The sequence below is a fragment of the Alligator mississippiensis genome, chromosome 7, assembly GCF_030867095.1.
Source record: "Alligator mississippiensis isolate rAllMis1 chromosome 7, rAllMis1, whole genome shotgun sequence".
In the NCBI taxonomy this organism is placed as follows: Eukaryota; Metazoa; Chordata; order Crocodylia; family Alligatoridae; genus Alligator; species Alligator mississippiensis.
This window is the reverse complement of record NC_081830.1, coordinates 35,659,339-35,684,595: the sequence shown is the minus strand read 5'-3', so window position 1 is coordinate 35,684,595 and position 25,257 is coordinate 35,659,339. Positions and strand designations below refer to the sequence as shown.

The window sequence follows — 25,257 nt, the reverse complement described above, 5'->3', positions numbered from 1 at the left end:
CCTATGCGCTAACATGGACACAGTCACACAGTCACCCATGTTACAGGTTTGGCCTGTCAACAGCCTGAGGTGTAGTTTCCCAGAACCTCCTGCACATATCTCCTTTAAACTTGGCAGGCTTTGTGACTTCAGCAGGGGCTAGCATGCCTGGAGCTTTCACCCCGCTGTGGCTTAATATACACACGTGACACGAGTTTTGCTTGTCAGCAGCCTGAGATGCAGTTTCCCAGAAACTCCTGCGCATATCTCCTTGAAATTTGGAAAACTTCATGGCCGGAGAAGGGGCTACAATCTCTGTAAGATTCATCTGAATCAGGCAAGAAATGACAAAGTTATAGGCTGTTTTGTACTTCCCCATTATAGCCTACGGGTGGAATGTCGAAACAGTGTTGAAAGAGCAAAATGGCTTTAATAAAACAAAATAGAACAGTGTCGAAATGTTGAAATGGAAGTCAAAATGGAATGGTGCCATTTTGCACAGCCCTAGGAGACACTGTGAAGGTCCAGTTCCATTTTGTACTTTCTTTCATGATTTGAGGTGACAGCAAAGTGCACTTTAAAGTTGTCTATAATTAAAAAATGATTTTGAAAACCTTTGAAAAAATGCAGAAATGATAGCACTTTCAAAACAAAAAGCAGGGTGATATGTGTTTGTGCAATGAGATTGTGAGATTCTCAGGCATGGTATAAAGGGGTTAATTTAATAATACTCCTTAGTACTTACTGAGTGCTTTAATTTGCACACACGAAAGCTCTTTGGAAAATAAGTCAGTATAGTTTTCCTTATGTACAGAAGGGAAACCTGTGGAACAGTGAAGGAGGGTTTTCCCCCTGCCCCCAATATCAGTGGTGAAACGAGAATTGGAACATTGATTTCCTGATTCAGCTGAATCCACTAACAAGAAATGAAAACACCCAGTTCATAGCTCCATATATTCACAGATTGTGAGGCTGGAAGGGACCTTAGGAGATCATTGTGTCCAGTCCCCCCTGCACCAGGCAGGAAAGACAACTGGGGTCAGATGACCACAGCAAGGTGACCATCCAGTCTCCTCTATGGTCGGTGATTGCACCACCTCTGGTGGGAGCTTATTCCACAGTCTGGACACTCTAGCAGTGAAGAAGTTTTTCCTAATGTTGAGCCTGAAACGGTCTTGCAGGAGTTTGTGACCATTACTCCTGGTTTTCCCCAAGGGTGCCCTGGTGAACAGTTGTTCACCAAGCCCTTGATGTACTCCCCTGATGTAGCAGTAAGCCACTATCAAGTCCTCTCTCAGCCTTCTCTTTTTCAGCTGAAGAGTCCAGTACTGGGTGCCGCACTGCAACAAGGAAGTGAGCTTGAGATAGTCCAGAGAAGGGCTACCTGTATGATCAGAGATTTGCATGGAAGGCCATACAAAGAAAGGCTGAGGGACCTGGGACTCTTCAGCTGAAAAAGAGAAGGCTGAGAGGGGACTTGATAGTGGCTTACTGCTACATCAGGGGAGTACATCAAGGGCTTGGTGAACAACTGTTCACCAGGGCACCCTTGGGGAAAACCAGATGTAATGGTCACAAACTCCTGCAAGACTTCTTCACTGCTAGGGTGAAAGGCTCTTGCAAGACCGTTTCAGGCTCAACATTAGGAAAAACTCAAAATATGTCCATAAGGGAACTAGCAAAATTTAGAGGTATCCCTTGCTACAGAAGACAGTGGATGTTTACCCCTATAATGAAACTTTACTTTCCAAACAGAAAACTGGATCAGAGAACTGAGAGAATTAGTGATAGAGAATGTGGGAAAAAAATGTGATTAAAAAGGAAAACAGAAGTTTGGTATACTCCATCCCTTTGGGATTCATGGCTTGGAACCCTTTCATGAACGTAGGCTGAGTTGCCAATATTTTAGGCTTTGGAGTCACCACCTACATGTTGGTGACTCCAAAACCAAATTTCATCCCTAATAACCTTTGAGGTTCTGAGCCTGAATAAATTCTTCACTTTTGACAATTTTACTCTAATCCTAGCCTCCTTTTAAAAAAATGAGCTGAAATTTCCTCTTTCCAAAGTACCATACTCTTTCCTTACCCTGGGATATTCTGTTCAAACTGTTTCTTTCCCTGGGATTCAAAGTTGTCCCCCTCCTCCTCCTTTTCCTTTGGGGTTACAATTTTTTTCTCTATTAATGTTGCTGTAATTGCATACTTTACTGTGGCATTTAGTAACTTAAGATGCCTGTGTCGAGGGCAAGGTCTATCTTCCAACATTTAAGAAGGAGAGTAAAATAAAGCAAGTATTTAGTTGAGTCTGGTTGTCTTATCAGGGTTATACATCTCTTACTCCTCACAGACCTGAATCCATTCAGAATCCATAGCTTGGTCTGTAAAACATGGAGTGAAGAGGTCACATCACTGATTCCAGTTTGCTCCATATCAGACTACAGGTAAAGATGTTTTTCTTTTAATTACTTTTGACAGAAAATTGTTAGTTGATGCAGCAGCTAAAAATGTACTTTCCGAAGAAAATATACTTTTGTACATCTCCTGAAAAAGAGATTCCTGAAAAGCAGTTTTGAGTTTCTGAAAAACTAAAGGGGACATTTTACTAAAAATGTGGGATTTTTAATATTTTATTGTTCTATTTTGTTCATCACAGGAAATTGGATTTCAGTCAATAGTAGTCATTAGATTTACTTTTAGATAACATTTCCACAAAATTGGCCATAGTAGTTCTGGAAAGAATTAATTACACTGCATATGTTACTGTTCCTATTAATGTTACTACAGCTTCCTGAAGTTTCTGCTTTGATATATATTTTTTCTGTTGTGTTCTGTTTAGGTATATAGCTTTTTGATTCAGGTCTTGCTATTTGGAAAGGTTCATTTTCATTCTAGCTACACTGACCTTTGACTGTTTAGCTTTCAGAAGGAAAGAGCACAAAACAAGTATTGGAATGTATGTGAGAGAGTATTTCTTAATACAAAAAGCATATGTGAATAAAGCCTGAAGAATGAGTTGGAAATTTTAAGTATGTGGTTGCTATACACTGAGGTTGTTAATGGAATAAGATACCAACATCTGGAGGAATGTAACTATAAGTTGATTAACACTTTCTCATCAATATCCCCACAATCTGAGTATATCCATTAGAAAACAGGGACACTAAGATTTTATGCAGAATGTGTCTTTTCATTCATGTCTGAGGATTTTCTTTGATAGAAGTACAGCAACTTTAAATCTGGAGGTTTTGTGACTGTGTCATACATTGCCTTTGTATTACTTTTTTCCTCCAAATCATGAGTACTATAACTGTCATATGAAGGGTAAACTAGGTACTGCATGGAAGGAACAGTTAATTATGGAGGCAGTCCTTTCAAAGCAAGGGGTTGGGACATAATGCAAAAAATATTTTTCCAAAAAGAACAGGTTTCCCTCGATTTATGTGATGCATGTATTCCTGGAGAACGGCGCATAAATCAAATTTGCATAAAGTGAACCCGCTTTACAATGTAACAAATAGGGATAGTTTCCCATAGCGGGGCAGGAGGGAGGGAGTGAGGCTGGGACTAGGGAAGGGGCGGGGGGAGGGGTGCCGCTCCTGGGGCTGCACAAGGCAGCAAAGCAGAGGGAACAGAGTGGCACTCACCCTAGCCCTGACTGCAGCAGTCCTGGGAGTGGTAGCCACTGGGCTGCACCATGCATTGAACCCCCCGGGGCTCTGCCTGTCCCCATTCACCCCATCTCCTCCTGCAGCAGCTCCGAGAGCAGCCAATTCCAGCAGCCTGTAGCCACTGGGCTGCACCATGCCCTCATGCAGGCAGCTGGTGTTGGCTACTCCCAGGGCCGCTCCAGCATGGACTGGGCTGAGTGTGGACAAGTGGAGCCTTAGGCAATGCAGGGCACGGCACTCACCCTGCCTGTGGGGCTGCTGCAGCAGGAGCTGGGGTGAGTGGGGACAGGCAGAGCCCCAGGGGGTTCAAAGCATGGTGCAACCCAGTGGCTACAGGCAGCACAGTGCAGCCCAGGAGCAGAGGTGAGTGAATATAAGTGGAGCCCAGGCACAGGGTCGGGGAGGAGAATAGTGCAGCCCAGCACGGCTGCCAGCAGCTGATGCCGGCCACTCCCAGGGCCGCTGCAGCCCGGGCTGGGTTGAATGGGCCATGGCCCTTTCCCCTCCCCCCACAGATTTACCTGCTTAGGCGGGCGGGGGGGGGGCATCTGTTCTGATTGCATAAGAGCAAATTTACCTCACATATAACTAATTATGGGTCTAAATATGCTTGTTGCATAAGACCAAATGTGCATATAAAGAACCCATATAAATTGAGGGAAACCTGTAGAGGGAATTTGGGCCTATGAGTCCAATTTTATCTTGGAAAACCTATGCTGCTCTGATCCCCTACTATTTTGTAACTTTATCCATAATTTGAAATTTTGTGTAATTGATTTTCTATTACTAAAATTTTTAAATCAGCATAGGTTGTTCTTGAAATAATATATCCCAACATAAGCAGAAATTCTGGACATGGTGCATGTGTTGTTGCAACTATCAGTTCTTTGTTATAAAGGACATCAGATAAGATCATTAGAATGATTCTTTTAGTCTTACAAACTATGCATCTAGGATACCAGTTATGGTGGATATAGTCTACCCCTACCCTGAATATATATGTATATATTCTTGAGGTGCGGGGGAAGCACTGGTGTTACTCCAAGGTCTGTCAACACACGCACACACACAAACACATCCATCTGTTATATATATTAACAAATGCAAAATCTTTGTGCAATGATAAATAATGCTACAAAAATTAAGCTGTGTTGCATAGGGACTTTTACTCTACTCAGAGAGTAGAGCTGGTGCTACTCCAAAGTCTGTCTGTCTGTCTGTCTGTCTCTATAGATAGATAGATAGATAGATAGATAGATATAATTTTTTTAACAGACTTTGGAGTAGCACCAGCTCTACTTTCTAAGTTTCTGTGCTAGACAGCTTAATTTTTGGTCATGAAAAACAATACTATCTTATTGTGATATTCATGAGATGGTATTCAGTGAGGGTAATTAGTAAGACTTTCAGAGATTGAAAAAAATGCCACCTTCCTATTTTTAACTATATGATAATCAATGTAAATACTGTTAATGAATATTTTTCAGCACCACCTAAAAGTGTTCCCTAAAATCATTAGGAAGCTTCTAAATTTAATCAGTACTTTCAGAAATAATATTTTGTCTATTTATTAGAGAACAGCAGAAAGTATAACATTTTCCTTTCTTGAGCACAACCCACAATTTTATAAAACTCACACTAAAAATAAACTCATATCTTAGTTGCATAATTTAATAATAACATCTGTTAATATACAATATCATTGTGTTGACTGTAGGACAGTCAAATGTACAGATATACATATTGATTTGCACATGAGGCTCATATTAAAGTTTTCCAAAATAGCATGACTTGGAGATGTTGGAGTACATGTAGCTTTAGAGCTGGTGTTGGTGAATGACATAACGACTTATGAAATGTATTCTGAACGCTATAGGTAATGTGAACTTGGTCAAACATGCTGGGGACTTTTCTCTGTAAAACAGTGCATCCTGATGTAGCACTATTTATCATTGCACAAAGATTTCTTAGTAAATATGGTATAACATAGAGACAGCGAGAGAGAGAGAGAAATAGAAAGAGAAATGATGACCAAATTTCTATTCTCCACTAGAAGCTTTGCATGCCATATGTTGGTAGATGGCTCAAGATGCTGCCCTTTAGCCCCAGATGGTTTGCTTGCAGTTTAATATCAGATGTCATCTCTTGCAGCTTTATATGTCCGTTTGTGTTGCACTCCGCAGGAAGAATTCTGTGAATTATTTTATTCTTTAGGCACTAACTACCACCTGAGAAATCTGTTTTAATTTCCTGTTCTAGTCCCTATTCCACGTCTGATCTGGTACAGTTTTTAGGGCCAGGTGTTAAGGGACATCTACATGCAAGTATTACCCTTACAGTTATTGTTCAAAAGTTCTGGCCAGGTTACAGCCTAATTCCCATTTAAATAAATGGAAGGTCTTCTCATGTGCTATGTGCTGTTAACATTTCCGCTAGATGCCTCTTTACATTCTTAGACCCCTAAATATCCTGTCCCTAAATCTGTCTGTGCCTCAATTTGTACATCTTTGAAATGGAGATAAAAACACTTCTCAAACACCAAGCAGAACCGTGTGATTCTCTTCTATCAGGATATTGTCAATATGTCCTTGCTGTTATGTAGCAGGTTTCTTGTGTAGGTCTCAAGTTCTTTACAAGCGAGGCCTATTGTATAAAAATATGACCAGGGCACTTAGTAGAGGAAGCAATTTACTTTAAGTCCCATTACATGAGATATAGAAAATGAGGAGGAACCTGGGTCTTCTGAACTCTAACTTACTACTGAACCCACTAGACCATATAAGCAGAGAAAAACAACAGGTCAAAAACAAACTTTTTTGAGGTCAATGTTGAAACCTGCTTTGAATTTAATTGGACTCAAATTTAAGCCCATATTTTCAGGGGGCAATTTTTAAAGTAACAAAGACTGTGTGATCAACTTTTATTGAAAGACAATAGCAGGTGCCTGCTGAACCCCTGAAGCTCTTGCACTTGACCTCATAGTTTTGCAGTTTCTCATACCAGTAATGGATTTGTCTGCATACATTCATCTCTGCACATTTTCACTATTCTGAGAAAGTGCATAATCATTTTTTAATTGTCACTGAGAATATGCTTGGTATCAGTTTACTATGACCATTTCTAAGTTCTTCAGCATTGTGAATACACACTTTGAATCTGTTTGCCTCATTGAAAAGTAAAAGACGAATGCAGCTTTGGCTGAGATTTTTAATCCCACCCACCATTCTCAACACAAAGTTCATACTTAACAATACAGTTGTCTTGTCTCCTAGGAATCTTTCTAAATGTGTTCTAGTTCATGGTTGGACTGAGATTAATATAGCACGTCCAGGGGCAGATCCAGGAGGGTGTTGGAGATGTAATCACACCCCTCTTCAGTTGTGCACCACATGCAGTGAGCTCTGAGAATACTAGCTTGTTAGGGCAGCCCCTTCTGAAACTGCTTCTTTGGCGCAGGTCCAGAACCCAGGGGATGACTGCTACTGCTGCTTGCCTTCCCTTTTCCCCCTACTGTCAAATTCATCAGCAGACAAGGGAGTAGGAGCCATCTGTTTACCCGTTAGGTTCTGGATCCACACCAAAGTGATGGTTCCGGTAGGATACATCAATGAGCTCAGAGAGTTCACTTAACTTGCACCCCACAACTGAAGAGAGGTATGACCACACTTTTATGACCCCAGTTCTGGATATGCTCATGGTCATGGCTCATTGTTTCCCCTTTGTGCAAAAAACAGGCATAGCAGTACAGGTTTTTTTAGTACTAAAGTTCTAAAAAGGATTTCAAGGAAACAATAATAGTGGTACTATCTTTCCACAATGCATATAGATATATAGAAGATATTGATATACAGACTGATGTCTGTCTGTCTGTCTGTCTGTCTGTCTATCAAGTGTTCAGTAATTTCTATGCATCTTGATAACTGAAAACTGGAAATGCTTATCTTTGTCATGTAAACAGGAAAAGGGAAATCCCTTTCTCCCCATCCCCCAGCTTTTGAAGAAAACTCATGGGAAATTAAAGTTGTGTGGAAAGCTTCCATTCTCATCAATAATGGGAAAACATAGGCATGGATATATATTTTTAATAGCATAACTTGAGATAATGGCCTCCCACTTATAGTTTATCTACATGGGGATTGTAATGCACTCTTGAATGTATAGTTTTACCTAACTGATATTCAGGCTTCTTACCATTCTTGTGTAGATGAGTATATAGATCCAGATATCAGCTATTGATAGGACCTAGCCAAATGCATCCGATTAACCATGTTTTCTGTGGGTGATGGGAAAAACAATATTATTATTTTGATCCCCCACCCCCCTGCCTTCTGCCCTCCTTGATATCTAGGTATCATCTTTTCATTTTCCACAGAAAAGAAGATGATCAAGGTCTTCAGACTATCTGAGCCTCTCAGTACTGGATCTGAAGTTAGACAAGCTTACATTCCAGTCATCTCTTCCCCTGAATGAGGTCTTACCTAGATCCCTTTTCTGATGGAACTTGCTGAAGAATTGAAACTGGAAAACCAGACCATGGTGACTGGCTTCATCCTGATGGGGTTCTCCCACCTTGCCAAACTGCAGCTCCTACTCTTTGTAGTAGTTTTGCTCATGTTTCTTTCAGCCTTGACAGGGAATTCTCTCATTGTGATCATCACAACTACTGACCCTGCCCTCCACACCCCGATGTATTATTTGCTCAAGAACCTGGCCCTGAGTGAAATCTGCTTCACCTTAGACATAGTTCCCAAAATGCTGATGAATTTGCTTGTGGAGAGGAAAGTCACCAGTTTTTATGGCTGTGCCCTGCAGCTCCACTTGGTCATACACTTAATCACCTCTGAGTGTCTTCTGTTGGGTATCATGGCATATGACCGCTATGTGGCCATATGTCATCCATTGCGTTATGCCACTGTCATGAACAAGAGGGTGTGCCTTCAGATGGTGATTGCATGCTGGCTTTCAGGAATCCCGGTGGCAATAGTGCTCGCTGTCTGGTTATTTAGCTTCTCTTTCTGTGGCTCAACTGAAATTAACCATTTCTTTTGTGACATTGCCCCAGTTTTGGAGCTGGTCTGTTCAGGCACATCTTTCTTTGAACTTCTGGTTTTTGTAGCCACTGTTGCAATAATGTTGTTCCCATTTATCTTGATATCTGTTTCCTACATCTGTATCATCCACACTATCCTCCAGATGCCATCAGCTGAGAGCAGACACAGGGCGTTCTCCATTTGCACTGCTCACCTGGTGGTGGTGACCCTGTTTTACTGTACAACCTGTTTAATTCACTTAAAGCCTAAGTCCAGCCTCTCACCCAACAGCAAAAAGTTGGTGTCTCTATCTTACACAGTGGCCACGCCGATGTTGAACCCCATTATATATAGCCTGAGGAATAAAGAGGTTAAAGAAAGTCTGAAGAGATCATTTGGAAGAATTTCTTCACAGATGATATCACTTCCCAGGTGCGTTTTTTGTTTCTTATTGCATGTATTTGTGTGATGAAGCAGTGATTACTGTGGGAGGTTTGAGGCCTTTGTCATCTCCCTATTTGGAGAAGAGGGGGATATGCCAGGGTCAATGAAGGGAAACTGTCAAAACAAACATATATGTTACTATTTCCAGTTTATACATAATTTCTAAGACTTCATGAGGACATGAGTTCAAACAGCTTTCAAATTACTCTTCACTGTTCGTAAGAGAGGTTTTTGCACATTGAAGGAAGCTGGAAACATTTCCATGAAAACCTGACCTGGGCTCACGTTCATATGCCACAACTCCCAACACCTGCACACACGTGGCCTCATGCATGTGACATGTATGTACAAAACCAGATACTTGGGAACAGTAAAACTGCTGGGCACAGGCCCATTTAGCTCCATGATGCAAAGAATCTGTTCCACTTCCTTGGTTAAAATAAATCAAGGAAACAGGTGCAGATGGTATAATAGGTTGAGGCTATGTAATCACATATAGCTAAGTCTACTTCATACTAACCATTTTATAACAATCTTTTCATGAGTGTACAATTTTCTAAACTGAAAATTTAAGACTATGGGAAAAGCTGTTTTACCTTTATGAGCTAAGGTGGCATTTAATTATTTCCTAGCCATCTAAGTGGTCTTTATTTATTTATTTATTTTTTGCTCATCCAGAAGCCATATTTGGTGCTTAAAGCCCCAGAGAGAATCTATTTTTGCATGCATATATATGACTATATCGCACACAAGCAAGTAAGAACAGACTGAAAGGGACCTCCTATCTCTTCCTCCAAAGAGCGCAGAGTGCACAGACCTAGAGTCTAGTACCTTCTCTCCCAGGGGGGATTTCTACCTGTCTTTCTTTGGCTGAGTAGCCTAAACACCACGCCACAGGTCAGCCATGATGTAGGCTGTTCTGTGGTGCTCCTTTTGAAGCTGACTTCCCTGGCAACCATGAGAAGAAAATGTGTAGGAGATATTTGGCCCCAGGAGAAATCCACCAAGTCAGAGGGTGTGTAGCTTAGTGAGATAGCTTCTCATCTAGCAGGACGAATCCTCGAGTATGATTTAGCCTGAATGTGTCCGTTAGTCCGCAGTGGATTAAAACTTTCTCTTGTACATTCCTTAGTACTATTTTTTTTCGATCGTAATGATTATGTTAGTGGCTCAACTTCAGAAGACTTACCAGGGAAGGACCTAGACAATGTACAACTTGTTAAGTGATGGCTAGTGTAGTATGCTGGGAAGTAAGGAATGGACCTGGTTCAAATGTCCTCAGTGTGGGAGAGTCTTAGAACCCAAGTCCTCTGGCACTGCAGGTGAGTGAACTAGCCAGTGAGATTTGGGAGAAAAATAGGAATGCACGCAAACCCCTTTACAAGAGATGGGCATACAGCTTATGGCTGTTATTGTGAATGTCCAGTGTGTGAGTCTACATAGCCATGTGTAATCATTGACATATGTAGGGATACTCATCATATGTTTCATCTCCACCAATCTGAAAATTCCTTCAACCACTGGGAAGCAAAGGGCCTTTTTCACTTAATCTTCTCATCTCATTGTTTTCACCACTTTCTCTGGGACCTTAAATGCGATTTATGTATTACCAATGGCAAATATTTGGAAACACCTAAACAAGTCTCTCCCTTTTATACACCCTCTTGATTCTGATGAGCAATCTTATTATATATAGTTTAAGAAATTATGAAGTGAAGGAGGCTATGAAGAGACCTATCAGTACATTAGCTATTGCATTGAGGGCCTATCCCTTGGCTAATTTATCTTTTACAAGAAAATAAATTAAACTGATGTTATCATTGTCATCTATAATTTAAAATCATACAGTTATCATTCTTAAACTTTAAATGATTATGAACCCTATGAACCCTAGGTTTCTTGAGATCTTTTCAAGGGTGCCATGGGGTGTCACACAATGTTAACACTCTTAGGTGTGCTATTCTGATTCACCAGATACACCAAAAATGTCAAATGGAAGGGAAGGGAAGAATGAATCCGGCCTTGCAAGTCTGTCTTTAGAGCAGGTTAACCCAGTATTTTAATTATTTTAGTTACACATCTCTAGCAATGACATATGGTTCATATCTGTGAATAAATAAGGATATATTATACAGGAAGAAAAAACCTATGCCAAGGCATCTGCTGTGTTCCTTACAGATCCCAGCAACAGCTCTTGGGATATTGTAGAAACTGAGAGAGCGACCATTTTGTTCTGAGAGTGCAAATGTTTGTGACAGTGACCCAGGAATATCTCCTCATCAAGGATATTTTCTTCAGGAGATGTTGAGAGCAGTTCTGTGGTGTCTGTAGACTGCCTGTGTAGCAGGCAGCTTGCCATGAAGGAGCCCAGAGAAGGAGTATTGTCCTCTCCTTATGTCTGTAGAAGGGTAGACACAAAGTAGAATAACTCTAAATGGACACCTGTCCTTCTTGCTTTACTTATAATGGATATAGTTTTACACTTCTAGGGAGTAACAGAATTATGCCTACACTGAGATCATCTACCAGAGACTTGTGCAATATTTACATTTTGTGGAGAAAAAAAATGGAGAAAAATCTTAAACCTCTGATGATTCCCATTTTTCCCATCTTTTTCTTGTGTGTTACGTTTTCTAGATTCTAAACATTTTGATTGCTTTACTTTGCCTTTCCAATTTGTCCATATCTTTCTTGAAAGGCTGTGCCCAAAACTGGACACAGGAGAGGTGTGAAAAGAGTGCTGTAATTCAATGCAACTTTCTTGTAATTATATCCCACTGTGACATTGGCCTTTTTCTGTAGTGATAGCAAACTGCTTAGTCATGTTCAGGTGGCATTTTACTGTGTTCCCCTAGTCCTTTTTGGTAATGCTACAGCCTGGCCATTCATTATTGAATTTCATCTGATGTATTTTAAACAGTTTCTCCAGTTTACCAAGGTAATTCTGAATTCTAATAAAATCCTATAAAGCATTCCTACCCCACACAGCCTGATGTGATCTGCAGATTGACAAAATGTGCACTCCACTCCAACTACCATGTCATTAGTGAAGATACTGAATAGTATTAGACCCAGAGCAGACCGTTGGGGAGCCCTAGACGAGCCTTCCTTCATACTGTACCTGACCAGTTTATGACTTTTCTTTGAATATGATGATCCAACTAATTGAGCATCAATATTGAACAAGTTCATCTCATCAGCATTGCTTAACTTGCTTGTGAGAATGTCATGAGAGACTGTTGAAAGCCTTGCTAAAGTTGAGGTATGTTACACCTACTGTTCTCACTCCATCCACAAAGTCTTTCACCTTCTCATAGAAAGGAAGACATTATGCCATTAAATGACTATCAGAAAGGTGCAGATGGTAAGATTTTAGAAATCAGCAGTTATATTTCTACTAGAGTACTAGAGAGAAGAAACCAATAGTGAAAATTCATCTGTACCATTGACATCACTAGTGGATAAAAAAATAAAAGGGAAGTCATCTGCTTCCTCCAAAAGTGCATACTAAATGGTACAACTCTGTCAGAATGAGTAATGAGCTGTTCTCTCTAAAACTGTCAGCTTATCAAATTAGAGTAATGTAGTTACACTTTATAGCAGATCCACATGTTGAAGGATCTATATTAAAATACCTAAAGTGAAATAGAATCATGAAACAGTAGTGCTGAAAGGGAAATTAGGTGATTATCTAGTTCAGCCCCTTGCTCAAGGGAGAATCATCTTTATCCATACTGTCCTATACAAGGGTTTTTTTTAACTGTAAGTTTCTCAACCAGGGTACCACAAGACCCCTTCAGAAGCACCAGCATGCAGGCACCATTGCTGCAGCCAGGTGGAACTACAAGAAATATTCTTTGCTTTTGAATTCTGTTCTTCTCTTTGAGAGATTAGTGAGACTTCCTACTTTGTTCATCCCCACTTTCTCTCTGTATTGGGTTATATTTTAATCTTGGAAATTTGACCCAAAAGCAGAGAGATTTTTCTTTCTTAACCCAACATTTATAAGGGCTTGAAAATCTTCACAGTCAGTTTTTGAAATTCCTAGGCTATAAATGGCCCCGATGAACAGTTTGTGATGAGGATCTTAGCATTTTGGCATGCACACTCACAAACCCTGCACAGCCAGGACCGCATCCCCAGTGTGTGTCTGCCCAGCACGGTAGGTAAGTTTCAATCTACTTTCTTTGTGAATGGGCTTGTGGGGGAGCAGATCGAGACCCCCACAGTTCAAGAAGGAGTGGGGCAGGGACAAATCATTCACCCATGTCTCTGCCTCACTCTATCCTGCACTGTGGGGTTTGTGCCATGCCCTGGATAAGCTGGGGCCCCATTCACCATCAATAGGGCCCCAGCCAGGCCACATGCCCCTCACCCCTTTGGCTCCTCTGCAGTGCACACAGTGGTGGGACCCCACCCCACCCCTGCACCCCTAAATCTCCTTATTTTCATAGATTTCATAGACATTAGGGCTGGAAGGGACCTTGGAAGATCATCGAGTCCAGCCCCCTGCCCAAAGAGCAGGAAGTCAGCTGGGGTCATAGGATCCCAGCAAGGTAAGCATCCAGTTTCATCTTGAAGATGTTCAATGAAGGCGCTTGAACCACCTCCGGTGGCAGGCTGTTCCAGACCTTGGGGGCTCGGACAGTAAAGAAATTCTTCCTTATGTCCAGCCTGAAACGATCTTGAAGTAGTTTGTGACCATTCGACCTCGTCATCCCTTGGGGCGCTCTGGTGAACAAATGTTCCCCCAGATACTGGTGGTCACCCCTGATAAACTTGTAGGTGGCCATCAGATCATCCCTGAGCCTGCGCTCTTTCAGGCTAAAGAGCCCCAGAGCTCTCAGCCTGTCATCGTAGGGTCTGCTTCCCTGACATCTGATCATGCACGTGGCTCTTCTCTGGAGTCTCTCAAGCTTCTCCACATCCTTTTTGAATTGTGGAGCCCAAAACTGGACGCAGTACTCCAGCTGTGGCCTCACTAAGGCCGAGTACAGGGGGAGAATGACGTCCCGGGATTTGAGAAGCATCTATGGATGCAAGCCAGCGTTTTGGTCGCTTTACTAGCCGCAGCATCGCATTGCAGGCTCATGTTCATCTTGTGGTCAATGATGACCCCCAAGTCTCTTTCTTCCATAGTGCTAGCCAACATAGCACTGCCAAGCCTATAAGGATGTTGCGGGTTTTTTTTCCCAAGGTGGAGAACCTTGCATTTATCGGCGTTGAACACCATCAGATTCTCGTCCGCCCACTTGCTGAGCCTGTCCAGGTCAGCCTGGATCAGCCGCCGGTCTTCTGGTGTGGATGCTTTGCCCCAAAGTTTGGTGTCATCTGCGAACTTGGCCAGTCCGCTTCTGACTCCAGTGTCCACATCATTAATGAAGATGTTGAACAGTATGGGTCCAAGGACAGAGCCTTGAGGGACCCCACTGGTAACAGGACACCACGATGAGTGACTTCCATCAATTACTACCCTCTGGGTCCAACCCCGGAGCCAATTTTCCAGCCAGTGGATCGTGGAGGACCCAAGGCGACAATTGGCCAGGTTCTCCAAGAGGCGATCATGGGACACCAGATTGAAGGCTTTGCTGACGTCAAGATATATGACATCAATCTCTTCTCCCTTGTCCAGGTGATAGGTCACCTGGTCGTAGACGGAAATGAGATTGGTCAAGCAAGACCTACCCTCAGACTAGCCTTTCTGGAGACCCTGTCCACCAGCTCTAAGAGATTGCTAAAATCTGCTTTTTGAATTCCATTGTCTGAGGGTAAAAAATGGGAAACTATGATTTACAAGCTAACAGTGTACCTAAATCTTTAAAAGAGTACACTAATAGAGTAAAAAGACAAGATAGAAGAGGAGGGCAGGAGCCTCACATCTCAGATAGAACAAAAAAACAGGACAAAAATACGACATAACATAAACACAAGAATCACCCAGGTTTTGATGAGGTTGCCTGGCATTCTTTGCCAGACAAATGAATTATTGCTATATGGCAATGCTAAACAGGAACATGAAGATTGTATACATGCTATTTTGAATTGCTTCTGATGATGTGGTCTTTCATTTCAGTGGAAAATGTTCCTGAGAAGCTAATAAAGAAGACTGATTCATTAATGTAGGAATTGCCAGAATCCTCCTCCTCATATCTTTACATTGTTATAGGTGTTTTCTTACTTTTTTTTTCAGGAATTTTTACAGGATGGAATAGAATCACACAGAATCCCTAAATAGCACTGAAGTTCTCAAGAGGTAAAACAGGATTGAATCCTTGACTTCATCTTCTTGTAACATCACTCCAAATGTAAAGTAGACGCAATATTCTTAAGAGATAGGGAGACAGTGTTATGTGGGGAAAAATGGGTTGTGGTTTACAATCTATTAGCTATTTATAATCTGTAAATTATGTTAGAGGGTAGCAACATTTTCATCACAAACTCTTTTCCTGATAATGTTAAAACCTAATCAATCTATGTTAATCCAATAAAGGTATATGGATGCAGACTATTTTAAGGTATTTGTGTTTACTATATCCCCACACACTGGGCTTGTTTACATGTGCATTTACTCCAGCTTAAATTTACTGCTCAGTTACTGTACAGTATGTGGGAATAGGTGTCAACATGTGCAGAGATTAAAGCTTATTAATGCTATTTGTGGCTTGTCTTGAAACTCAAGTTAGTCCCAAATCAGTCCACACACATGGTGCTACTGCTCAGTAAACCGTCTACACATGCGCTACTGTGCAGTATCTAATGAGGCATACATTTGATGCCTGCATGATGCAGGTATCAGATTTATGTTCAAGCTGGCATAAGTCACCATGTTTACTGTGCTGTACAGGCATGTATATGTAAACGTGCCTGTACTGTGCAGTAATTTTGGTTACTGCACAGAAAATGTGCATATATAGACCATCCCATTATATATAATTTTAAAAATTACAAAGTGTAGATCTGCATAAAATTTAAAAATCTGATACAATTTGGAATGAGAAAAAAAGGGGAAAAAAGGGAAAACATGAAAAAAAACAAAGAAGTGGTTTTAGAAAAGCACTATGTATGCTATTTTTTTTTATTATTTGAAGATGCCCTGAGTCTTTCTGGGAGAGCAGCATAAAAATCTAATGAATAATAATAATAAACAAGCCTGCACTTACTAGGCACCACATATGCTTTTTCTAAAAAAAAAAATAAATAGAATTGCCATATAGCAATAATTCATTTGTATGGCAAAGAATGCCGGGCAACCTCATTAAAACCTGGGTGATTCTTGTGTTACATTATGTCGTATTTTTGTCCTGTTTTTTTGTTCTATGTGAGATGTGAGGCTCTTGCCCTCCTCTTCTATCTTGTCTTTTTACTCTATTAGTGTACTCTTTTAAAGATTTAGGTACACTGTTAGCCTGTAAATCATAGTTTCCCAATTTTACCCTCAGACTAGCCTTTCTGGAGACCCTGTCCACCAGCTCTCAGAGATTGCTAAAATCTGCTTTTTGAATTCCATTGTCTACATTCTGCTGCTCTTCTTCTTTCCTCCCCTTTGGATCTTGAACTTTAGCATTTTGTGGACACTGTCACACAAGTTACTTTTCACCTGCATATGCTCAACCACTTCTTCCCAGTTTATTAGTAGAAAGCTGAGAAAACTTTCCCCCTTGTTGGCCTTTCTGCCACCTGCATCAAAAAAAGTTATCCCCTACACGCTCCAATAATTTAGTGGACAGCTTGAACTTGTTGTGCTTCCCTCCCAGCAGTTGATGTGGTAAATAATATCTACCATTAGAATCAGGTCTTGCAAGTTGGAGACTACTGTACATAATTAAAAAAAAAGTCTTGTCCACCTCATCCTCTTGGTTTGCTGGCCTAGAGCATGACATCTCCCCTGCTGCTCTCCCCTTCAACATTTACCCGGAGGGTTCAACAGACCTGTGTTCCAGTTCATTCTTTATCTCAGATCCATCCTTCCATGGGTTACAGCCTTGATAAGGTAGACAGGCTTGTGTGATACCAATAATCCTCAGAGCAACACCTTCAGGAGTTTTGTATTCCTGGTAGAGTCACCGATGGCAGCAAGGTCAAGGGCTGCCTCAAGAAAGAGTGATTTCTTGAAAAGGAAAACATGAAACACATCATGAAGTGTGGTAGAAAGTCAGGTGGACACAGGTCAGCCTTCAGGGAGGGGTGTAAGAGGGGGTAGAGGGAAGGCTGCAAGTTCCACCCTCCCCCCCCCCCCGCAAACTGAGATGCAGCCTCTTTCCTTCAGATAACAGGAATGAGGTTGCTACAAGGAACAAGGAGAGGGTGGCAGTGCCATAGTGACTGCCTGTGCCTGAGACTGCATGCCATTCACATGCAGCATCCATAATGTCCCCCACCCCCATCATGATAACAACCACAACCAGCAGCACCAGCACAGCAGCCCAATCCACTCTTTTGTCACTTCCCATGCTGAGTCTTCCAGTGCCAGAAGAAGAGCTGGCACTGGATCTGGATCTTAGTGCCCTAGCAAGGGAAATTATGGGGAAGGAGGGGGAATAAGATGAGTTTGTGCTTGGCACCCTTCAAGTTTCCCTTCAAGCCAGGTATCCTTCCCCAGAAGGCACTTTGCAGGAGGTTATGTAGAGGTGGAGGCAAGTGGCTAAGCTGAGTCCACTCCTCTTGCTGTGCCTCTGCCTGCTGAGGAGGGGGAAAGTGCAGCAGCATCCACAGATGCACCCAGACCCCAGAAGTGAGTGGGGAATGTGGTCTGGGATCATTCTGAGCTGGCAGATGATCCCATGTATGCTATCTATCTGCGCTGCCGAGCCAAAACCAGCCGGGGCAAGGGAACAAAACATATGATCACAACGGGAATGCTGATGCATCTCCCTAGGCACCACCCCCTCGCTCTTGCTCTTCCTCAGCCTGGCACTAGTGGGAGTGTGTCCAAAGGGAAGCCCCCTACTTGCTCCTAAGCTCCCGTCCCCCCAAAGCAGAAGCAGGCTATACTGGAATAGTGGGGGAAAGGCGGACAGAAAATGGGGCGCGTTGCAAGGCTGAGTGAGCTCACCCAGAGAACTGGGGACATGCTTGCTGTCAATGGCCAGCCCTTCTCCTTCCTTGAGATGCCAGGGTTCAGGCAGCTCATAGCACTTGCAGTCCCATTATACTAAGTGCCCGCATGCACCACCTTCAGTAGGAAGGTGGTGCCATCCCTGTATGAAGCATGCACAGAGTACTGGAGGGATGAGCTGCACAAAATAGGTTCACAGGTGGCCTTACACTTCACCTCAGACAACTGGAGCAGCCAGGGTGGAGACCATGCCTACCTGTGCCTCACAGGGAACTGGTGTGACCAGTCAGGCCATCGGTGGGCTCTCCTTCAAGCCGAGGTGCTGGACGAGTCCCACACAGAAATAGAGATCATGGGGGCCATGAACCATCTGGTGCAGGCATGGCTCACTGGACAGGGTGAGCTCACCCATGACTTCATGGTTACCAACTATGGGGCCAATATGGTCAAGGCGGTCCATGATGCCAACTTTGTTGGCATCCTCTATGTGGCACATAAGTTGCACCTTGTTGTCAGGGACACCTTGGAGGGGGACAGGGCTGCCAGTGATGGCACCAGCACCACCAGCAAGCTCATTTCCAAATGCAGTAAGTTGGCAGGCTACTTCCACCGGAGCATCAAGGGGGGCAAGATGCTGCGGGACAAACAAACAGCTGAACATCCCACAGCACAACATCGTGCAGGATGTAGAGGTTTAGTGGAACTCTACATACCTGATGCTCAAGAGGCTGGTGGAGCCACAGAAGGCCATTCATGAGATGGCCCTACTTGGGGAGATAGGGATCAGCAGCCCGCTGAACAAATCTGATTGGGATACCATCTCCCAGATCTTGGTGGTCCTCAAGCCCTTCCTCGAGGCCACCAAGAACCTCAGTGCCACTGATGCCCTCCTTAGCTAGGTGATCCCCATAGTGAGGCAACTTCAGAGCCAAGTGGAGAGCTTCCAGGGGATCAATGTTCCTGGCTGGGGCAGGTTGCTGTCACCAGACGTTCAGGCACTGGTGAGGTGCCTGAAGGAGGGCATCAGGAAATGGCTTGATCCCTTGCAGTCCAGTGCAGTCCATGTGCTGCCCGCCATGTGTGACCCAAGGGTGAAGGGCACCGTATGTGGCAGTCAAACACTGATTCAGTGGACGGAGGTGCTGGTAAAGAAAGTCAGGGATGCAGAATGGCAGAGGCAGGGGGACATGGAACAGGGGGATGCACTGTCTCATGCTAGCATGCCATCCATGATCCAGTCTTGTCTTCCACCACACACGCTGCCAATATGGGCTAAGGGCATGGCTTCTATGGTGGGGTCCAGAGCCACCAGACCCCAGCATCAGGCAGGTAGCACTCATGCCTTGGTGGCTGCCTATCTTGCCGAAGATGTGGAGCCACTGCTGAGAGACCCCTTGGCCTACTGGGCAAGCCCAGTGTAAAAGTGTCCAGTGTGGCCCAGTGTGGCCAGCAACACCTGTCCTGTCCACCAACCTATGTGCCCAGTGATAGGGTGTTCAGCATCACTGGGGATGTAGTGACACCTCACCGCACCTGCTTGGATGGTGGTTTGGTGGAACAGCTTGTGTTCCTGAAGGTAAGCCTCCTGCTGCTGTGGTTCACCAAGCTCCAGGTGCAGACAGACTGAGTGCCACCCTCCTCACTCTGTCCACACCTATTTCCTTTTTTCCTTTTTAAAAAAAATAGGTAATGTCCCGATTTCAGCTTGAGGGGGCACTAACTGCATCATCAGCCAACAGGGGAAGAACACTTCCCTGCTGAGCTTGTTCCCCTGCCAGGATGAACATGGAGGTATGAGATGGGGCTATCGGGAAGGAGGAGACCCCAAGTCCTGGGCATGACCACTAAAACTGCACCCTGCCAGGGTAGTGAGGCCTGGTGGGACTGATGGCAGCACAGCAGCCCCATAAATGCCAGGACCAATGATCCTCTGGTGAAAGGCAAGTAGGAGGTACCATAACCTCCAGCTAACACATGCACGGACACAGTCCTGGCTGGGGAAAGCCCAGGCCTGTCACATCTTTGACAGGCCTGATGCTTGCTGGCTGCAGTGCAATTGTGAAGCTCCCCGTGTGCTCAGCTTAGCTGCCTGGGATGCCAGCTTTCAGGTTGAAAAACCCTTTGTCAGACTGAGAAAGTACCTGCAGTTGGTCTTCGATGGAAGGAATAGTAAAGAAGCCAGAGGTTAGCGTGGCACGCAATGCAGGCAAGAAAGCCAGTCATTGAAAATGGAAATGGAGGTGTCAGGGGGTGAGGGACAGGCTGGGGAGGGGGTGGGGGGCAAAGGGGGATGTAGCAGCAAAGGTAAAAGTGCAGAGGTACCTGGGGAGATGTCCGGCAGGTTGCAATGTGTCAGAATTCCACTGTCTAATCTATATTGAGTCCATGAGTTTCTGTACCTAGGAGACTGGTGAAGTGAAGTTCATAGGCCCAGCTGTGAAAAGTGGTTGGTAATTTGTTCCCTCTCAGGATCAGGCCTGAAAGACTGGAGGTATAGTGTTTTTTTGGTGAGGAATAGTGATAGACTGGAGGCAGTGTTTTTTTACTTAGGTAGGTATTGTTGTCTTTGATAGATTTTGGTGTGCAGTTTGTGGGGGTACTGGAGATAGTTGGCAGGTTTTGTGTTTTGAGCTGTAGGAAGTTGGCTTCACTTCCAGTGATGAGGTTAGGTGTTTGTTCGAAATTACAAACCACTTATCAGAGCTGGGCCTATGAACTGCACTTCATCAGCGTCATAGGTAGTAGGTACAGAAACTCATGGACTCAATATACACAGTGGAATTCTGGCACACTGAGACATGCCGGACATCTGACACCTCAGGCACCTTTGCACTTTTACCTGCACTGCTACCTAACCCTTCCCCGCTGCACCCCAGCCTGTCCCTTACCCCCTGATGCCTCCATTTCCATTTTCAGTGGCTGGCTTTCTTGCCCGCACTGCATGCCAGCCTCTGGCTTCCTTACTATTCCTTCCATCCAGGAGGAGCACACACACCAACCACAGGTGCTTCATTTTTTTCAGGCTTGCTGAAAAGCTTGCTAAGGTATATTTCTCCAACTATTCAGTTGGTCTAATAAAGGGTATCAGACTGACTCAAAGAACCTTGTCCGCCTATGTCCTTAGACCAACATGGCTACAACCTACACACACCCCTTAACACATACAAGTATAACATGTTTTGCTTTGAATAGTTTGAGGTGCAGTTTCAAAGAAACCCCTGCACCTATCTCCTTGAAACTTGACAGGCTTCATGCTCCCAGAAGGAGCTACCATCTCTGCTCTTTTCATCTGAAGCAGTCAAAAAATGACAAAATTATAGGTATTTTAGCGATTCCCCATTTTAGTATATGGCCAAGTCTCCTAATCAGTGTCAAAATTCCAAAACAGATTCAACTGAATCGAATCAGGACAGTGATCCAAAACACCGAATCAAATCGCTGTCCCTTCGAAATCACCAAATCTGAATCTGAATTGGAACAGAGCCATTTCTCACAGCCCTACTAGACAACAGTTCCTGTGAAGTAGACCATATGAATTGCAGCACAGATAGTGCTATGTGCTAAGTACCCTGTGAAGGACCTGCCTGATATTCTGTCTATAATTATATGCTTATCTTTCTGGCACATATGATGCATGGGAGCCAGTGCCCTGGGGCAGCCTTCAGCTCCTGAAGGAGAGCGTGCTGGCCAGTGTGCTGTGTTCAGTGTCTCCCTCTGAATCCCTAATTATTAATTTATTAGTTCAATCCTGTTCCTGTTTTCTTTTTTGTTATCCCAAAATTAGTTGTTATGTCTCCAGTGGCATTCCTTCTTAAGGGGTACAGGACTGGGGGGGAAGGGGATGGCAGAATCATCTCTTTGTCTGTAATGTTCCTCTGCAGTTGCTGAGAGCATATCTGAACTATAACTTGCCTGCCTGAGCTGGTGGGATGATAGTTAGGTAGCAGTGCTCATTTCTCAGCTGGTTTCTCCCCCGTCATTGTCTTCATATAGGAGGATGGATGCTTACTTCAATGTTTACCTCCTATACTCATGATTTTGCACCTACATGTGCTTTTGCACCTACATGTTGCATCCACATAAGCACGCACATACATTTTGTGGTGCCGCAAAGGCTTCTGAGGTGCTGCAAAATGTACCCCACATTTTATGCTTGGGAAGATCTGGGAGAGAATCATCAAGGAGCACATCTGTAGGGGGCCAGCAGGGGAGATCATGCTCAGGGGCAATCAGCATGGGTTCATCAAAGGCAGGTCCTGCCTGACCAACCTGATTGTTTTTTATGACCAAGTAACTAAATCATTGGATGATGGTGTCACCGTGGATGTAGTCTTTCTAGACTTTAAGAAGGCCTTTGACACTGTCTCTCACCCCATCCTCATCAATAAATTAAGTGACTGCGGCATTGATGCCTGCACAGTTGGTTGGGTAAAAAATTGGCTGATGGGGCGCACCCAGAGAGTAGTGGTGGATGGATTGTACTCAACCTGGTGAGATGTGAGCAGTGTGGTACCCCAGGGCTCGGTCCTCGGGCCCGCACTGTTTAACACCTTTATCAGCAACTTGGACGAGGGGGTGGAAAGCACGATGTCCAAGTTTGCTGATGACACTAAGATGTGGGGCAAGGCGGACACACTTGAAGGGAGAGAGAGGCTGCAACTAGATTTAGACATACTACAAAAGTGGGCAGATGAGAATAGGATGTGGTTCAACGTAGACAAATGCAAGGAGGAATGCACTGGGGCAAAAAACAGCAACATTTTATGCTGCTTCTTTTTTCTCTATAGCAACCGTACACCCCTGCTTGTGGGAACATGGTGATAGTGGGAGATAGAATGGCTATTTCATGCTGATTTTTAGGTGAACTCTCCATTTTACATTCCTAGCCAAAGTAATAGAATTGGACATGTGGTTTACAGCCCTAAGTACCTGGATCATTTGTACTCTAGATTAGGCAATCGTTATTTTAACAAACAAACAAACAAACAAACAACAAACCAGGAAAAAAAGTCTGTTGACCACCTTATGGGAAATAGCCTAGTTTAGAAAGCTCACCCCAAAAGCTGGAAATGAGATATTTGATTCGCTTTGGACTGAGGAGCTTCAAACATATGTCTCTCCAATAGGTATCTTAGCCACCAAGCTACGGGCTGGGCTGGCTTCATGCCACTACTACCTCTCCTTTTTCTATTGGGAATCCCGTTTTTGATCTGTGCTATAGAGACTGCATAAGCATTTTGCATTATATAGTCATGGGATGAGATGCATAAGTAATAATTAGACCAAGAGCGTGAGTCTATATTTCTTATAAACTTATTTTCCAGGCCGGTGCCAGTATCACTCAGCTATAATGGCTGGCCTTGACTTAGATTCTCCTACCCTGCTGTTTACTAGGCATTGAGTATCAAAAGAGAGAGAAGGAAGAAGACTAGAAAAAAGCAAAGGGTGAATGGTACCCAAGGGTAGTTGCACACAATAATGGACAGTAGATGACAAGGGATAAGAAAGTATTGTCTATATAATACTACATCTATCAGTAGTCAGCAGGCAATACATTACAGTGTGAGATTTTGGATCTCTCTGCCTCTCTATCCTTATTGCCAGAGGCATCTATGAAATATTTGAGCTAATGTTTTCTGTCTGTCTGATTGTCTAATTTCCACCCAAAACTGTTTTCGGGAGAAAACTGGGTTGTAACAAAATGATTTATAATGAGTGCTTTCTGTGAAAAAAAAATCAAGATGTCCTTTCCTCCCCTCCTCTCACTACTCCACCAAAAATAAAAATACTGAAAAGCCTTTTTTGCTCAAAACCTTCCTAAAAAGATTTTTCCCCCTTTTTTTTCCATCCCTTTGTCTCTGTCCTATCTGTGTCCATTAAAAGAAGGATGTTGGTTTACTAGGAAAAATATTTATCAAAAAAAAGCAAAAAATATCCCAGCTCAAAATCTCTGAGCACAAAGCAAGCTAGGGATTAGGTCCCAAAGGTAATTTGGAAAGCATAAATATCTGCCACTGTTACATATCTTTATTTATGGCTACTTGATAAAAAAATATAACAGACCAAGAACTGAGAGATATATACCCATTAAAATACATTAAAAGGCATACTGAAAATCAATAGGATCATAGGAGGTTTTCAAAGCAGTAGTGATCATTTTGGAGGTTCCTGAAGAACCAAAAGGAATTACACTTCCTAGCTATGAGTATGCAGCAAAGACAGAGGAATCAGAAGACTTGTATGGGAGGTAAGGGATGTGAGGTGGGTGATCTTGTGATATGGAACATTTTAAGTAGAGCAAGTGAGAAAATGTGATTTTCATTTACTGGGAAATGTTGACATTTGAAAATGAGTTTCTGTTCTGAATTTGGAGGAAAAGTCAAAATGTAAAACTCTTTGAAAGATTATTTTTTCTTCAAAAGGTTTTGAGGAGAAGATATTGGCTTGAAAATACTGCTTGAATCAAAAGTATTTGACAGAACATGGAATTCCTTTTATCATGAATTAACTTTTTCATGTTGAAATGTTGATTCAGGCTTTCCTGTTCTTTTTCCGCCTTTGATTATCTTGATTTGGCAATCAAAAATGCTGTGGCAAAACAGATGGTGGCAAAGCCAATATACAAAAAACACTGTGTTTTCTTATGGTAATTTGTCTGCAAAAACATTAACAAACTCTGATCTCAGGCCCCAGCATGTACACCAGTGCTAAGTAAAGTCCTCCCCATCAGCTGAGCAGTCCTAATTTAGTTTATTTTAAATACAAATCTTAAACCTACCCTCATAGGAACTCAAGGACATAAAAATGGAATGGACTGCCTAGGTCACTGAGTCTACAACTTTGCTATTACCAACATCCACATCATGTAATCCTCTTGGGGAAAAAAAGGCATTAAGCCCCATCTTTAAATGAGTTGAATTTTACAAAAAGTTAGAAATACCCTAATTTCTAAAATAAATGCAATTAGAACCCATTTATTTGCCTTCATTCTGCAGTTAAAACACATGAATTCAAAATGGTCTTCAACACTGAAGAGCACTTTTGAATATGTCTCTGCCATTTATTTTGAGAAATGAGTC

General features: G+C 43.0%; 1 protein-coding gene across 1 annotated transcript; it reads left to right on the top strand.

The window, feature by feature from the left end:
• Window positions 1–8,143: 8,143 nt before the first annotated feature.
• On the top strand, window positions 8,144–9,148 carry LOC132251917 (olfactory receptor 10A7-like). Its single transcript, XM_059731847.1, has one exon. It carries the CDS (start codon window positions 8,144–8,146, stop codon window positions 9,146–9,148), a length of 1,005 nt encoding a protein of 334 aa, XP_059587830.1.
• The last annotated feature ends 16,109 nt before the right edge of the window (window positions 9,149–25,257 follow it).